Source organism: Platalea leucorodia (assembly GCF_965183815.1).
Source record: "Platalea leucorodia genome assembly, chromosome: 18".
Classification (NCBI taxonomy): Eukaryota; Metazoa; Chordata; class Aves; order Pelecaniformes; family Threskiornithidae; genus Platalea; species Platalea leucorodia.
Genome location: NC_138840.1, coordinates 2,329,142 through 2,346,078, shown reverse-complemented (window position 1 = coordinate 2,346,078; position 16,937 = coordinate 2,329,142). Strand labels below are relative to the sequence as shown.

General features: G+C 49.8%; 1 protein-coding gene across 1 annotated transcript; it reads left to right on the top strand.

Annotated features, from left to right (window-relative positions):
• Positions 1–3,485: 3,485 nt before the first annotated feature.
• CITED4 (Cbp/p300 interacting transactivator with Glu/Asp rich carboxy-terminal domain 4) lies at positions 3,486–5,650 on the top strand. The gene is made up of 2 exons (XM_082329403.1): positions 3,486–3,556; positions 3,806–5,650. Exon 2 carries the CDS (start codon positions 3,818–3,820, stop codon positions 4,430–4,432), a length of 615 nt encoding a protein of 204 aa, XP_082185529.1. The 5' UTR covers positions 3,486–3,556; positions 3,806–3,817; the 3' UTR covers positions 4,433–5,650.
• Positions 5,651–16,937: the final 11,287 nt, after the last annotated feature.

Genomic DNA, 16,937 nt, shown 5'->3' with positions numbered 1-16,937 from the left:
GCTGATGAGAGATGTCGGTGTGTGGGGAGATGGAGGAGAGAGTGCAAGCCTGGGGTTATATCGAGTCCTACACAGTGCCCTGTAAACACAGCTGCAGTGGTTTGGGTCCTTAATACTTGAGACCTCAGCACGACAAGGAACCACTGCTTCTTCTGGGCCAAAAAGACCAGTGAGAGAGATGCTACCAGGACTAGTCAGCCCTTTCCCAGCTCTGCTAGCCAGCCATTGGCTGGGCAGCGTGAAGTGCAGCAGACAGGTCTATGCTGGTCCCTGTAAAATAAAATATTACTGGTTGAAGAACGGGAAGTCCTCAAAACGCAAGAGCACAGGATGATGGCACACAGCATGGCAAACATGGAGGCTGTGGATCTGTAGACAACTGTCGCCACTGCAATGCCTCCCATCCCCCATACCCTTCCTTTTTTCCTCTCAAAACACCCCAGGTTATGCTGGTGAGACATCCAGGGGACAACATAACAAGGTAGATCAGAGAGCTGATCCCAGCCAATGTAGTTCCATTTCTGGTCAAATTCTTTTCAAACTGGATTAGTTGCTGATCTGGCTTGCCCTTTCCAAAGGAGAAGGGACATAAGTCAGTGTAGAGATGGAGGGGACTTTCACACTTGCATTCAGCAAGTGTGCTCTCTCATCTGCCAATTTGATTCCAAAATGATGGGCCATTTACCACCCTTGGCATCTTCTGTAATGCAAATGGCTGTGGAGAGTCCCTTCCCACCTCTTACTCCTGTCCAAGAATTCCTGGCCCTGATCAGGACTTGTGCTACACACCACACCTCTCCTGTGAGTGAGAGAGGCTTTTATGGCTGGATGCATCTGCAAAGACGAGGGCAGACACTCCCCTTGTATTTGTTCCTCACCTGGGTGTGCATCTGCATGTGAACTCTCGGGCAGGTAGGTATATGTATGTGAGCATGTGTTTATTAGCACTAAAAAATGCATTTGTCAAAATCTCTAGAGTTAAAAAACAATCATTACGTAATTACATTAAACAATTAAGCAACTGATTCATCAGTTAGAGGCTCACCAACAACACCTGAAACCCATCCCAGCCACTTAACAAGGCAGAAGGTGGCACAAACAAAAGCAACTCCCAGAATGTCCTGGAGGTTAATGGCCCTGTGCTCTGTCCAGGTAAGAGAAGATGCTTTCCATTCCTGGTCGCTCACATGTGGAAGCTGATGGCTTCTGGGCATTATCTGCTGGTTTAAGGTGTTTTGATATAGAGATATTTCACATAAGTAACTCTTCAGGTCCGTACTGTGTGGTTAGGCACTCACCCAAAATGCTCGTGCTGCCTAACTTCAGTCCCTTCATGACAGTATATACTTAGACCTCATTTCTCAAGTAATACAGTTAGCAACAAACAACTTCTTCGGCAACCTTTGAAACACTTTGCTGGCATGGCACTTCCTTCTGCTCAACAGGGTCCATGAGCAGAATGCATATGCAGAACACATAAAACTCCATGAAACAGCCTGCTCCAAGTCTCCAGAAAACATCTGTCTGTTATTACCGGAGCCGTGATCTGTAACGCTGTACTTAAAGGCTGCACAGGAGAGCACACAAAGAAAGACAGAGTGAAGTTGGGGAAGCAAGTTTAACCACTGCTTGTTCTGGGCCAAAAAGACCAGTGAGAGAGATGCTACCAGGACTAGTCAGCCGTTTCCCAGCTCTGCTACCTGGCCATTGGCTGGGCAGCGTGAAGTGCAGCAGACAGGTCTATGCTGGTAAAATAAAATATTACTGGTTCAAGAATAGGAAGCCCTCAAGCCACCTGCCTTCCAAGTGGGTAACCATTCAACACTAATATCTTTAAAATAGAAGTCTCTGGGTTCCTTCAAAACAAAAAATAAAGGGGAAAAATCACCACTGTGCTTTCTTACGCTACTGGAAAGCACCATGTCCTATAGAGACCACCAGTGCCGCTGTAGTCTAGGCCCATGGTAAAATAATTTGGCAAGCATGGCGCAGTGGGTGAGCCTGTGGGTTGCACTGGGACCCCATGAGCCAAAACTGCACTCAGAGGTGAAAGACTGCTGCAGACAGAGTTATACCAGCAAATCTCTGCTTGTAACATTCACCTTGCTACCAGCTGGGTTTAGACAATGTCGGTGCATCCTTACTGGGAGGGCACTGCTGGCAGAGTAACCAACCATCTAGTTGATGCCACTAAGTAACTAACCTGAGTCACCTTGGCTGGCAAGGTCTCGCTACGTGGCAGCATCCCCTCGCTGACCCTGCCACCAGAACTGTCATCGAGCAAGGACCCTTCTCGTGACGGCCAGCAGCCTGCTGCACCAGGGCACATGTTGGCAGGGGCCAGTGTGCAGTGGCTCTGGAAGCACTTGACAAAGGTCTGCGTGCAGATCCTTCAGTATGAACAGGAAATTCAGCACGGCCTCCACAGTGGGCACCTGCGCCCCAGCCAGCCGTGTGGTCAGGTAGAAGGGCTTGGTCAGAGTGACACTGGGGGAGAGGAAGGCACTGGAGGGATGGCTCTCTCCAGAGAGCTAATCTTATGCCCTTTGCGGTATCAGAGGCAGACAGGGGCCCTGCTCAGGAAGCAGAGTGAATACAACACAAGCAAATAGAGTTCAAAATTGGTGCTTCACATGAACACACCACCATTCCCAGCACGCATGGGCTGGGGGCAGAAATGGCCTGCCTGAAGTTCCCCGGTCATCCCAGGCCCAATCCTTACCCCAAGGGACATAAGTGGCGTATTGAATAGGGATGACGCAAGTTTTCCGCAGCCGAGTATCCCTGGAGGAATTGTGGTGCCCGTACCACACTGAGGGATCCCCAGCCCAGCATGCCAGGGACACTGTCCCTTGTTCCCAATCGCCTCCCTGCCCCTTGTCCTTGTTGATGCTGACATGGAACAGGACTGTGCATGCACCGTCTGTGGGGATAGTAACACCAGGCAGCATGGCTGGACCTTGGCACCCTGCTCAGGAACAGAGCGTGCACTGGGGGGCTCCTGGCCCCCAGCAGGGTATCGGCGGGAAACTGGGGGCGCTGGGTCAGGGGCCCTGGATGCCACCCATTCCTTTCCTGCCCAGCCTGCCCAAGATGTCAGCACCTCAGCTCAAAGGGGAGAGTGCCCGATCCCAAAGCCCTGACAGTGGGGATTTGCCAACATCAGTGCCCTACGTGCTGGAGGCAGCCAGTCCCCCTCAAGCTGTGCCGTGTCGTGACAACGGAGCGTGTCGCGACCAGGGGGCGTGTTGCGAGCACGGCTCGGAGAGCCCCACCAGCAGCCGTGCGGTGCCGGGAGCGAGCCGGGCAGCCGGGGAAGCGGCCGGGCCATTGTGCCGCCCGCCCGCCCCGTCGGGGGCCGGGCAGCACCGGCAGGGCCGGGCAGCACCGGGCCGCGCTCCAATGGGCGGCGGGGGGCCGGGCCGGGCGGCCCGCCCCTGCCCGCGTCCCTATAACTGCCGGGACCGCGACGCCCCGCAAACGGCGAGCCGAGCCGAGCCGAGCGAGCGCGGCGCTGCTGGTGCGCGGACCCGCTGCCCGCCGGAGCCCCGGATCGGTGCGTACCCGCGCGGGCACAGCCCGGCTCCCCGGGGCGGCCGCGGGGCGCTGCGCGGGGGCGCCTCGGGGCGCGTCGCGCTGAGCTTTGTCCGGCAGCGGGACTACCGGGGAGGCTGCAGCGCGGTGCCTTCCTCCCGGGGCGAAGGTGGGGGGTGCTCCGGGATCCTCGGTCGGAGCCGTCTCGGACGGGAGTGGGAAGCGGTGCTGTCGCCGGGAGCCTTGCCCTGAGCCGTGTGTCGCCTTGCAGGGGCCTGGAGCCATGGCTGAGCACATGATGATGTCCATGAGCCACGGTGGCACCGGGCTGCAGAGCTACCGCATGGGGGTGAGCGGGCTGCAGGGACCCCCGCAGCACGGGCAGCATGTGCTGAGGACACTGCCTGCCGCCAGTCAGATGATGCCCTACGGAGGGGCTAGCATGGATGGTGCGATGAGGCCGAGACCCAACCTCAGCGGACAGATGGGCCACCACCAGATGCAGAATGCGATGATGTTCAATGGCCCAAGTCAGCAGCAGCAGTACATGGGGCCGGTGGGCACCCAGCAGCTAATGGCTAGCATGCATCTACAAAAACTCAACACCCAGTACCAGGGTCACCCGCTGAGTATGAGCAACGGGCCCATGGGAGCTGGTGCCCAGCAGTACAGAGTGGGGCCAAGCCAGCACCCAGGCATGCAGCACATGCCCTCACCAGCGCTGACCTTGAACGTTATGGACACTGATCTCATAGATGAGGAGGTCTTGACATCCCTTGTCCTGGAACTGGGGTTGGACCGGATTCAGGAGCTGCCAGAGCTATTCTTGGGACAGAACGAGTTTGACTTCATTTCAGACTTTGTTAGCAAACAGCAACCCAGTGCCATCAGCTGTTGAGGGGCTTTGAGCTCCTCCTTGTGTCTTGGTGGTTTTGAGTTTGTTTCTAACTTCCTTCTCCACCTGCCATCCTCCTCCCTTCCCCTGCCTTGCCTTGTCCTGGATTCCTGACCTCCCCAAAGAGACAATCATCGGACACTGGCTTGCAATGGATTGCTTTTCTCTTCCGTGTGGTTTTTCATTTGGGAGTCTCTGGGGAGGGGGTGTGTACCCCAAACAGAGAGCAGATCAAGAGCTCTTGCTGTAGAGCTGCCTCTAAATGGCATTAACAGGATTTCTGGCTTAAGTAGAAATAATGGACTTATGACTTTCCACAACTAGGCTTTGAGCGCAGGAAGCGATGGGCAGCTGGCAGCCCTGCCGATAGCTGGATTTGCTCAAGGATTCTGTGGTGCCAGCGAATTTAAAGGATCCCCTGAGAGAGGATTGTCTCTCTGGTGCATGGTTTGAACCAGTTTCCCTTTGCAAACATGGGTGGGGTTAGATATTGGGACTTTTTACTGTGACAGTAAATAGGTCTTCAGTCTTGTCTGTTCAGCTCGGAAAGGGGGCACTTCCCCTCCAGCAGGCTTTTTTTTAACTGGCTGAGCAAAATAAAGTATGCCTTGGGGAAGGGCGTGCGTATGTGCCTAAATGTTCATCTCTGTGGAACTTCGGATCTCCGACCTGTACAGCTAATCAACTGTAAAATTTACGAAGTGTTTGAGGTTGATTCAGGCATAAGGCTTAAAGCTGCAGTCTAGCTCCACTTTTTTCCACCTCTGAAACCAAATAAAGACCATGTAACTGTATATTCCAGATCTAGTCTTATTTATTTTCCTATGATTATTTATTTGCAAAGGGCTTCTTTTGTTATTTGGCTTTGGGACTGCTGGGAAGGATGCATGGAGAGTACTGCAGCTTTAAGATGCTGGCTTCAAAAAACGAAAGCCTGGGATAGTTTTCAAGCTGCTCTGCAGATAGTCACTTCAGCCTGAGATCTTTATGCTGAACGCATAGGACTGTAAATCCAACACCTTTCTGAATGTGATAAAGATGACTCGATTTCTAATTCCCTTACTCAGAAGAGGTTAAATGTAAAAGCTAGTGGGGTTTTGTTTCCTCTGCTGTCTCTTGTTTCCAGGCACTGTGGAAAGCTCCTGTTAACTCCTAGTTGCTGCTGCCCCCTGCTGCTGACAGCTCCTGGCAGCTGTCACTCAACAACCAAGTGAGAATGTACAGATGAATTTGCAAATAAAAGCTGAAATATCTCCAGTGTGCATTTGTTTAGTGCTTGTCTCTGGCACAGGTGCGGTGTGGTGTCGAGCACCAGGGAGAAGTGCTTTCTTCGTTCCCGTCAGTGGCCTGCGGATCCAGTCACTAGTGACCCCCACCTGACACCTAAGTTGTAAGGATTGTGTTTCTAGTTTAATGCTTGGACTAAGTCAATCCTCAAAGTGTGGCTGGGAGGATAAGATGCTCCTTCTCTGTACTGAGGGCAAATACCTGATGTGGATGGTGCTGCCCTGTTGCAGAGTGGCTGCTGTTGCTTGCAGCCCTGCTGCTGGCTGACCCAAGGTGCTCAGACAAGTGGGTGGTGACTCCTTCTTTCAGACCAAGTGCAGCTCTGATAGCTGGGTTGCAGCAGAGAGCTCCTAGCAGAGCTGCAGCTTTCTATACCACAAAGGCTCGAAAAATCAAAGACAGCCTTTGATCTCCTACTCTTCCGGCGCTTAGGTTTTTCTTTTTGAAAAGGTTCTCAGCCAGCCCTTTTGCAGAATTCAGGAATATTCCCATGTGTCCCTTTCCTGCCCTGTAGCAATGGGGCTGTGGATGCTCGCTCATACTGGAGTGGCTGGATCGCTTTGACCACACTTTGGATTGCCTGTCGGTGTCCCCTGGCCTTGTTCCTTGCACAACTCAAGAGCAATTGTTGGAGTCCTGTCCTGTCCTTTTGGTGGTTTGCCTGTGCAATCTGGAGAGCTGGTCAAAAATTAAATGGCAGGGCTTGTGTTGCAGGTGGGAGAGCCCTGCTTGGGCTCAGCTCTATGGTGGTGGGCTATCTGAGACCTGGAAGAGCTTTGCTTTCTTTCTGCATCTGTAGACTAGCAGATGGCTTGGTCAGCAGGTTGTAGGTAAGCAGCAAGGAGGTGGCAACTGGATTTATTCTTCAGAGTAAAAGTAGCTGAACCCCAAAATACAACAGGCATGTTCTAGGCTGTCAGGTGTGGTTGTGGGGGGTGCAGGCTGTGTGACACACTGTTGTGGCCTACAGTGTCCCAGCTACAACTGGGGAGGTATGTCCAGCCCACAGATGCAGGACTGTCAACTTTAGCAGTTTCTGCAGAGGCTTCCCAGGAACAGGAACACGTTTCTTTGTAAGAAGCACTTGGCATTTGATGTAAAATGGGCAGAAAAACAATGTCTGTACATCCTCTTGGAGGGCTGTGCACTGGGAAAGGGGCTGTTGATTTAAGTCGGAGCAGGGGAGCTGATTTTACCAGAGATGTGGAGTGACTGGGGGGTCCCAGTCGGGATTTTCTTGTCTGTCCTAGCAGGCTCAATTGAGGTTATTTCAATGTCAGCTTTCATACAAATGCAAACTTCAGAGCAGGAATGAACTCCTCGGGTATGTTACCTCTTCATTTTTGCAAAAGATACTGTTAATTGTGGTCAGCCTCTATGATTTCCTAGATAACCCAGGCCAAAAACACTTAACGATTTTTCCTACAGGCCTATTGCTTCTGCCTGGGTTAGACTGGATGAGTCCAGTGATCGCCTCCTTTCTAATGCCTCCTTGGTTTAGGTGCAGCTTGGACCACCCCTCTTCGTGCTGCCTGCTTTGTGTGCCTTGCATTAGGCACACGGGACCTGCTACGGCGGTACAAGCTGCAGCCTGGGTGGCTCTGGTTCTCCCTCTCCACTTGGCTTTGCAGTGCAGCCTGCCTGTCCAGGTCCCCTGGCAGGGTGGCTGGCACCATGCAGTGAACAGAGGCGCCAGGTGGCACAATGGGGTGACCCAGCTACCTGGGTCTGCAGACGAGCTTCTCAAAGCCATCCAAGATCACCAAAAATAAAACAGGGCTGAACTCTGCTTTTCCCATCTAGCTGACGCTGACCTCTTCATCCAGCAGCGGGGCAGGAGGGCAGCAGGGTGTTGCTCCAAATCTGTAGGAGGCTGACAGGCACCATGGTTGCTGAATGACAGTGCCAATCAGTTTGGGAGCTTTGAGGACACAAGTGAACTCCTCACGTGGAGAGTTTGTGTTTACAGGCAACCGCTGGGAAGGACCTCTCCTCGGAGATACCGGGAGTCTGTTTTCTGTGTCGAGGAAGAAGGAAGGTTCTCCCACCCCACTGCCTAGTCCAGATGGGATGGCTGGGACACAGCCACCTTGTCCCCTCACCTAGGCTGGATCCCCTGTTATACTCCAAATAGACTTTGTAGCTGTTCTTGTGAAGACCAGGTCTTGAGGGAGCCTCTGAGAGCATGTGAGTGTGAAAGTACAGTAAGACAGGGCTTTTCTCTACATCTCTGTCTTTGACCACATGTGCTCTCAAGGTGATGAAGTTTGCTGATAATGCTCGGTGATTCAGAGTAGCAAAGATGAAAGTCCAGTGCAGAGAGCTGGTGAAGGATCTGCTAATAGAGAGTGACTGGGCAATAAGATGAGCAATGACTGGTGAATATGAAATTATATATGTTGGGCTGATCTCTCCTGACTTCATACACAGTGCTGGGCTCTAAACTAGCTACAGCCACTCAGGAAAGATCTTAGCGTTACTATGAATATTCCTATGAAAAATCTCAGCTTGCTGTTCAGGAGGAGCCAGACAAGCAAAGGGATGGTTAGAAATCATTAGGAGAGGAATAGAAAGCAGAATCAAACGGTGAATGCTTTACAGTATCAACATGCAGTTCAGCTGCATCCTGTGCACTGCCCACACTAGCAAATTGTCCAAAATTCTGGTCTGTTCATCAGAAAACTGATAACGTAAAACTAGAGACACTGTAGAGAAAGAGGAAATGACTGAGGCACAGTAATGTTTCTCCAAAGAAGCCACAAAATAGACTGGGACTCTTCAGTCAGGAAGGAGAAGGCTGGGTAACAGAGGTTTATAAAATAAGTGAAAGGGGAAGGTGACTAGGGAATTATTTTCCCCAGGTATAATGGAAGATATCTGTTGACTTCTGGACATTTAGGTGGCAGGGGCCAGGTTCAAACCCAAGTGAACAAAGGTATCTCTGCAGGCAACGTGTAGTTCAAACAGTGAAGCTCTTTCTGATGGCGTGGCAGATATAGGAACACTTGTGGGGCTACATGAACTCTTCTGTATGACCAAAAAGTCAGTTGACTTTTATGAACTGTCAAGAGCGGACTGGAGAACACAGCAGAGGCCATTGCTGTCTGCCACTGTACGTCTGCATGGTTCACTTCCAACTTGCACACTGTGTGCTGTCCTTGTCCTACCATCTTCCTGGCTCAGAGAGGATGGGGTGGAAATGGAAACGGTTCAGAGAAGGGCAACCAGGATGATCAAAGTTGTGGGGCAGCCTCTGTCTGAGGCCCCACTAACCACAACTCTTCAGAAAGTATCTGAGAAGGGGTGCAGTTGTTCAGTCTTCTTCCCATGTAAGCGATAAGGCATCAAAGGAGACTGGCAAGTTGCAGGTTCAAAGCAAATTAAAGGAGGCAGGTTTTTCTACAATGAATGGTTAAGCTGTGGGACTCCCCTTGTGGATATGTGAGGTTGCTGAGGGTCTGAGGGATGGCCAGTCAAGTTCCTGGAAGAGAAATCTGTGAAGAGTCTCTAAGCACATAAAAATTATGTCTGGCTTAGGAGGTTGCAAGAGCAACAGAAAGTTAAGGGCTGGAAAACTGGCCAGGCATGCAGTATCGTGCATGCTTGCCTTGTGCTTGTGTTCTGCTGAAGGCATCTACTGAGGACAATGTTGGAGGCAGGATATGAAACTATCTATCAGGTCTTTTGGCCTGACCCAGGACATCTCTTATGCTGCAGGATGTGATAGGTGCTGAGACACATGGCTTCAAAGAACAGATAGACAAAAGACCTGGGGGAAAAAATCCACCCTAATAAAAAGGTCCTGTTTCTGAGTCAGGAAGTCTTTGAGCCACAAATCAGTGCTGGAGAGTGAACCTGGGAAGGACCACGGCAAGTGTGCCAGCATCCCCTCTGCCCTAGGCACTGCTGTCAGCCACAGGTTGAGGCAGTGCTGTGCACCCCAGGAACCTGTGGTCTGACCAAGCCTGGGGGTTACCCATCTGCATGTGTACCTGCTCTCACTGGCCATAACTGGAAATCTGGGCGTGAGCCAGAATAACACTGCCAAAAAGAGACAAAGTCCCATTTGCAGCAAAAGGGATTGAGAAGACCAAGTGCGAACTGCCAGGGAAAGTCAAGCCAAAAGCCCATCTAACCCTACCTGCTCTCTGGGATTGGGTAGTCAGGGAAGAAATTTGAGAAACCAAGTGATTGTACATGGTCCGTCTTACAATGCTCCTTCACAACTTTCTGAAAGCAGTGGTCCAAGGAGTTCTGAGCCACAGGTTATGTTTTTACCATGTTAAATACCCAGCTATGGACCTACCCACTCTATACCTGCAATCACTTTTTAATTCATAGGTACATTTTATTTCAGTAATATCTTGTGCTAATGAAATCCACAAGGGAGTTATGAAGATGTAATCAAGCTCTTCATAAGAAGCTTAAGCTCTGTAAGCTCCTCTTCATTTTAAACCTGCCACCCACTCACTTTGTTGGGTGTCCCCTCATTTCTAATCATTTCTTGGTTACCTTCTCCACACCAGTAACGATTTTATAGTTCCTGTGATGTTGCCTCCTGAGTCTCTCCCCATTCAAGAATCACTTTGTGTTGTAGATTGTTGTGATCACCTTTTTTTGTCCTGTCTCTAGTTTTATGGGATGGGGGAGGGAACAGCACTGGTTTAAGCCGTTGATGTGTCATGGATTTCTCCAATGCTATAATTAGGTCTGGTTGTTCTATATTTCAAACATTCATCACAGAACCACAGAAAGATTTAGACTGGAAGGGACTTTTGGAGGTCACTGAGTCCAATCTCCTGTTCCAAGTAGGACTGTGTTCAAAGGCAGGGCAGGCTGCTCAGGGTCTTGTCCAGTCAAATTTTGAAAAATTCAGAGGATGGGATTTGTCTGGACCCTTGTTTTGGTGCTGCACTGCTCTCGTTTCTTTCCTAATTTCTCCCTTTCCACTTGGTTGCTGGCTGGCACGGGCACTGACCTAATGTTTTCAGAGATCTGTGTGCAGGGCCTCCAGATGTCTCTCCCAAGGGATAATACTGTACTTGTAGCCACCTTTGCATGTACTGGCAGGGTTCTCTCTCCTATGAGCACTCTTGGCCTAGGAGATGGTGGATGGCCACCTCTGTGTCTAAAATACAAGTGCAATTGTTGCCCAAATACCCATGTTCCTAAAAACTGCACCCCAGCACCATCCCTTCCTTCTCCCACCAACTCAGACAGCTCCCAGGGGCATCCTCAATAGAGTCATTCTCCCAGCCACACTTCAGCTGTCAGCTTGCACAGACTGACACCGTGCTGCCATGAGACACTCCTCCCTCTTTGCTGCTCATGAGGTGGTACAATACTGCTTCCTCCCTGAGCCTCCCATCAATGAACCTTCATCCCTGTGCCCCTCCACCCTGGCCACATCAACTTCAGGACACACTGCTCTCCCTGTGAGATCCAGGCCTCTTTGTCTTGGGAGCTCACAGTTTCTGCATCCCTCTCCCCTTAAGCCTTTAGAAAAACCTGTTTAAGTTTTCTTGATCATAAAATAGCAGGAGTAAGCTTTGCTCTGCTTCTCTGCAGCACATTTCTGGGGACAGTTTGTTCCTACTGAAGACAGCCAGGATGAGAATACAATTTGCTCTTGAGACATCTTGACTTTGCTTGTGGGTCCTCTGCACTACCAGAGGGGTAAGGAAGAAAGGGAATTTTACAATTTTCCTCATTCTCAAACTCCAAAACACTGTTACTAAAAAATATTCAAATAGCTTTCATATTCTTGGCTACAAGAGAACTCTCTCAGATGTGGTTTTCTCCTCCAGCCACACTGTAAATGCTCCTAGTCAAATACTGATGTCTTGTAAAAATAAAACTCTGGCTGTGCCTGATGTCATCCTGTGCAGTTCCCAAACCAAATCACAGCACTTGCCTCAAAAGACAAGCTGGCTGCTAAGGACACCCCTCGCAGAAACAATGGCACTGTACCTAGGGTAGGGTTTAATGGAATGCTCTGCACATTAGCTCCTGTCTTACAGGTAAGTCCTTCCTCATGTCCTAGCTCTCCTCCTAGGGTATGTGGCAACAGACAGAGGCAGAGGCAGGTATCAGCTGTGGGGCTGGTGCCTCCCAGGGAAAGCATTACCCCACCACCTTCAACTCCATCACACACTGTGTTTGAAAAGCACTGAGACACTTGATTACTGCCGGTTAGCACAGGCCCCCTGACGATAGCATTGCCTCACTGCACTGTCAAGGAAAAAGACCAATTTGGATAAAAGAAGCCAACGGCAAACAGATGACAAAGAGCCTCACAGCTGCTGCAATGGGGCAGAATCACTTTGGCATGGTGTGGGATTGCAGCCTCTCCCCGAGGGGACCAAGCAGGACATCCCATGTACCAGGTGCTTTTATTGCTCACGGCAGAAACTAGAGTTAAGCCTGGTGATGTGAATGCCAGAAACATCTGTGTTGTTTCCTCTTCTGGATCCACAGGTCACAAGCACTTGCTGATGAGGATATCCCTGAGATGCATGGTGTTAACCTGCCTGAGAGAAGAGTCAATGACCTCTTCCGAGGCATAGATCAAAACCAGTTCCTGAGTCCCTTAGCAGCTCCAGAAGCCCTCTTTTGACATGTCCTACTTTAGCCACGTAGTCCATGCACCACTGAATATCAGCTATCTCCTGCTTGGTGCTGAGGTTAGAATGGAAGAGAGAAATTTCCTGCTCCCACATTCCCACGTGCTCCATCCCTGATGCAGAAGCTCCCAGTGAGGGGCCAAGAGGTGCTCTCTGTCCTACTCCTGATGCTACTAAGTCAGTATGAGAAGTGAAGCCACACAAACTTTGGGCCACTCAGCAGAGAGCCATGGCAGTTGAAACACATTGAATCCCGGCTGTCTTTCCCTTTGCACATTATTTAGGATCAGCTCACAAGTCCTGTATCTTTATCTGTAACTAAACTTGTTGAGCAGCAGTTTTGTGTCACAGTGAGGTTCCAGCACAGCTCACGCTGAGCTTTGCAAACCAGCAAGAGGAACCAAGGGAGCTAAAGCTGTCCAACACAACAGCCTGCAGCACATTCCCATCTCCAGCCATAGACATTGCTACTAACAAGTTATTTGCTACAGTAACTCCCTTCCATCTTACTTTGTAATATCACTCTCTTTCCAGAATACACTGGACCAGGTAGGATATTTCCCTCTGTGAGCAGAGCTTGCTTTCTGACCCATCATGCATGTTCTCCAATGTGTGCTTAAAACTGAGCTTTACCATGGCACCTCCCTGCAACTGAGGAGAGGGAGCAGGGTTGGAGTCTAGGGAAGGAGCAGCGTTGTTGCTGGGGTGTTCCCAGTCCCACTGCTGGTGCTCACCATCTCCTCTGCTTCCAGACCCCCAGAGTGTGTGCCTAGGGTTCAGACCAACAGTCAAAAGTCAGTCTTGTAGAGAAAAAGTCTGTTGGTTTGAAGGTAAATTCCACTGAAAATTCAAAACAAGGCATGGGACAAAAATACTTGCAATGCACACAGGTCCTCTCCACAAAGCTAATGCCACATGATTGCAGATTCATCTGTATGTAGATGACAACAGATAGCCTCTAAGAAATAACAGCATTCCCAGAGCTACAGGATGTGGCAGACATCAGGTCAAGTCTTACTTGGATTTCTTCAAAGGAGGAAGGAGGAAGGTCTAAGAGAGAATTTGATAAACCTTAAAATAAAGTCTGTTGTTTGTAATTTCTCAACAGTATTGTCAGAGACTAGAAGGAGCATCTGGTACTGTTCGGACATCAGCAGAGCTGCTTTTCAGATGTGATTTTTAGGTACCTTTGGGGTCTGTCACATCTGGGTATAGCATTCTTACATGGATAAAAAGGTTTGAGTGGGAACCTGGAGTAAATGTATTACAGATCATCTTCTTATCTGCTAGATTTGACCTCAAAAGCCTCATGGAAGATGTTTTAGTCCAGGCGAGACTATTGAAAACACCAAGAGGATGTTACAGTCCCAGACCAAGAAAAGAATTTTTTTTTCTGTGTGGTTAAAGATCTCTTCAAGTATATAAACGTCTTTGAGATGGGCTTATATACAGATCTCAGGTAACGTTTGCCATGCAAAAGGAACTGACAGTCTTTACTAGACTTATACAGCAAATCCATTGCAACACCAAATTTCCAAACATTAGCAATTTCAAACAGTATTTTCCATCCTAAGTGTCCTAGTTCATTTCTTAATTACACGGCTTTCCCAATAAGACAGCAGAAATGAATCCATGAGGGCAACATACCAGCACGAACAAATGAGCAAAACATCAATGAATGAACAGATCCAGTTCTCTGCTAAGGAAACTGCAAAATTTCTTGCAATAAACCCATGAAATATCACTTTGTTTCTTTGGAGAGAAAGAAACTGACTGGTTTTGCACATGTGCATTTGAGAATGATCCAGATTCCTCCACTAGCGCACAAGACAGTCACCTGCTCAGAGTACAGGAGTTTTGTAGATACTCTACAGCCGAGGCACTAGAAATCCCCTAAAAACCCTGTTGCTGCGTATCATGCTCTCTGCTGGGCTGCACAGTAGATACAGCACCCTGGATTAGAGGGGTGGAATTGGTAATTCAGGCATTTCGATTAAGGCAAGTGCACACAGCTTTGCCAAAGAAGCCACCTGCCTTCATACGAAGGCTGTTCTGCATTTCAGGGGACAAGCCAGGTCCTTCTGTGGACTTCAACAAAATGATACAACGAATGATCCAGCTTTGAGAGAAAGGCTGATCCCAGGTCTGAGTCTGAAACTGCTGGCAGGCAACTTCAAAAGATGCCTAAAGAAGCAAGAGTCCTTCACTCAGATACAGGCTGCTGTGGTCCTGGGTGAAAATGCAATTTTGTGAACCGGCACCAGCACCAAGTGCGCATCATATACCTGCTGGCCCTGGAATGACAGCTTTGGTGAAATGACTTTTCCAACTTAAGGAGATTTCCGAGAGAACTGCTTTCACGTCCTTCTTTGTTGATAGCTGTGGGAAGCAGAGCTGCAGTCCCAGCCCCATCCTATGTGGGCTAAGCATTGACTGACCAGTGGGACAAGAGATCTGCGGCTGTAGCAAAGGATGGTAGAGGCTTTCTTGGCTTCCTCCATAAGAGCCAAATCTTTAGAAGGGAGGACTTTGGGGTTTCCAAGAAACAGCAGAATCAGGTCAGGGTGTTTCTCCACTGCCTTCTTGCTTAGTTAGAATAAAAAAACATATCTGCCTGGTGCACTGGACTGTGAGGGCTGGTGTGACCTACACAGCACTGCCATGGCACTGGGTAGGGGTGAGAAAGCCATAGGTGGACAAAGTTCTCAGATCTGAGATCTGCAGCTGAAGCATCCTCCTTACACACACCCAGCAGCAGCCTGGGGCTGACGATGTCCTTCTCTCCTCCTTTTCCTGACCTCTGCCATCAATGGAAGTGCCATGTGTGAGGGATTCCCTGTACTCAGACACATCTCAGTGCTTAGATACACCGCATTCAAAAAGCAACTGGTTCCTTTCCTTTCCTCCTCCTGGCTGCCTCTGCAAGCCACCGTGGCTGGGTTTAACCTGCAACACCAGCAGCAGGGCAAAGAACCAGGCAACAGGTCTGTCCTGGGAAAACAGTGTGAGAAATAGGTAACAATTCACCTCCTTGTTATTAACAATGCACCAAATTAAATTTGGAGCCACAAAAGGGTAGATTTGGCCCTTTGCAAAACACGGGCTCCCCAGGTAGGAACCAATACCCAGTAAACAGCAGTGTCCATGGGGAAGAGCTGACACACGTCTCTGATGCATCACAAAGTAACACCATGCTATCCAGGACTGGGGGCAAAGGGGGGTGCCCTCCTCCTGCACCATCTCCACCAGTCTTTGCACAGAGAAGCAATGCTGTGGGGTCGGGGGGAAGCTCACTATAGCCTACCACAGCTCACCTGCATGTCCCTGTGGATCTGGAGCAGCCAGCCCAGGGCTCAGCATATGGATACACAGATGAGGCTCTGAAAGCACTGGCTCAATGTTTCATCTCTCTTTTGGGTCAGCAGCTCTGTGTATTCACATGTCTCTAGATCATGGGGAAGGACACCACAGTCAAGAAGACCCACGCAGAGCGGCTGTGCATCACTCCCCAGAGCCAGGCAGGCAGGCTGGGCTCTCTTGAGGGTGCTACTGTGGAGTACTCATGGGGTGTAGTCCCACTTTGCTGCACCCGAGCCCCTGATGCAGCAGGGATTACCAAGAGCTTCCACGTGTGCCTGCATGAATGGGGATTAGGGAAAGCAGCTCTTTGCCAAATCCGAGCGATATTCCAGAGACAAAGGACTAAGCCCATAGCAAAAGCTTTGCAAGTGGCTGCTTTTGCAAGTATCTGATCCCAGCCCGATTCCCAGTTCAGCCTTTGCCCTGAAGGAGGGGGAAAGATGGGGGGGTCTGCACCTCAAGTCTTTGATAAAACTCTGTTGATTAGCAAGCACAGTAGGTTACTCTATGGCCCAGCTCTCAGCAGTATTTGAAGGCTGAGGGTCTCTTCTAGGGCATGTGGTTGTTTTTGGCACATTACAACACTCATGATTTTCAGATGCTGGTTACAGTCTGCCGTTAGGTTGCTTCATAATTGCTACAGCAAGGTATGGACCAAGTCCTGCTTTTCCTGTTTCAACTGTAAATACAAAAGACAGTTGATTGCAGGGCATTATAGTGAGTTGAGAAAATTTCTGACAAGTCAGCCAAGTCCTGTTGTCAGTTGTATATGCGCAGCTCAGAAGCACTGGGACCTTTCAGTGTGCACAGGCTGTGCTGCATCCTGCAGCCTCCGGATGGAAGATTATTTCCTTCCCATATTTGCCAGAAATATTCCTGAGTTCACATTTCCAGGGAATTCTGCAAGTTCAGCCTGATACAAAAGTCCATGACCTGCTCGTGACCACTGAAATACCAAGGGTGAAGAGACCTCAATTCAAGTTTCCCGATCTTCTCCCACTCTATTGGCTCTGAGCCACGTGTCCATCCTCACGGCTCCAGCTGTGTTTGGTGTGCAGAGCCACACTGAAATCTGGCTCTCCCTGCATGGCTGGAGGGCTGCGTAGTCTGCCCCATCCTCTCCCGATCCCTCTGCACACCTTCCTTTCTCCAACAGCACCAAGGCAAACATCAGAAGGGGACAGAGGGCTTTATTTCATTCTTTCATTCTCAACCAAACTCCTGTGTATTGTTTTGCT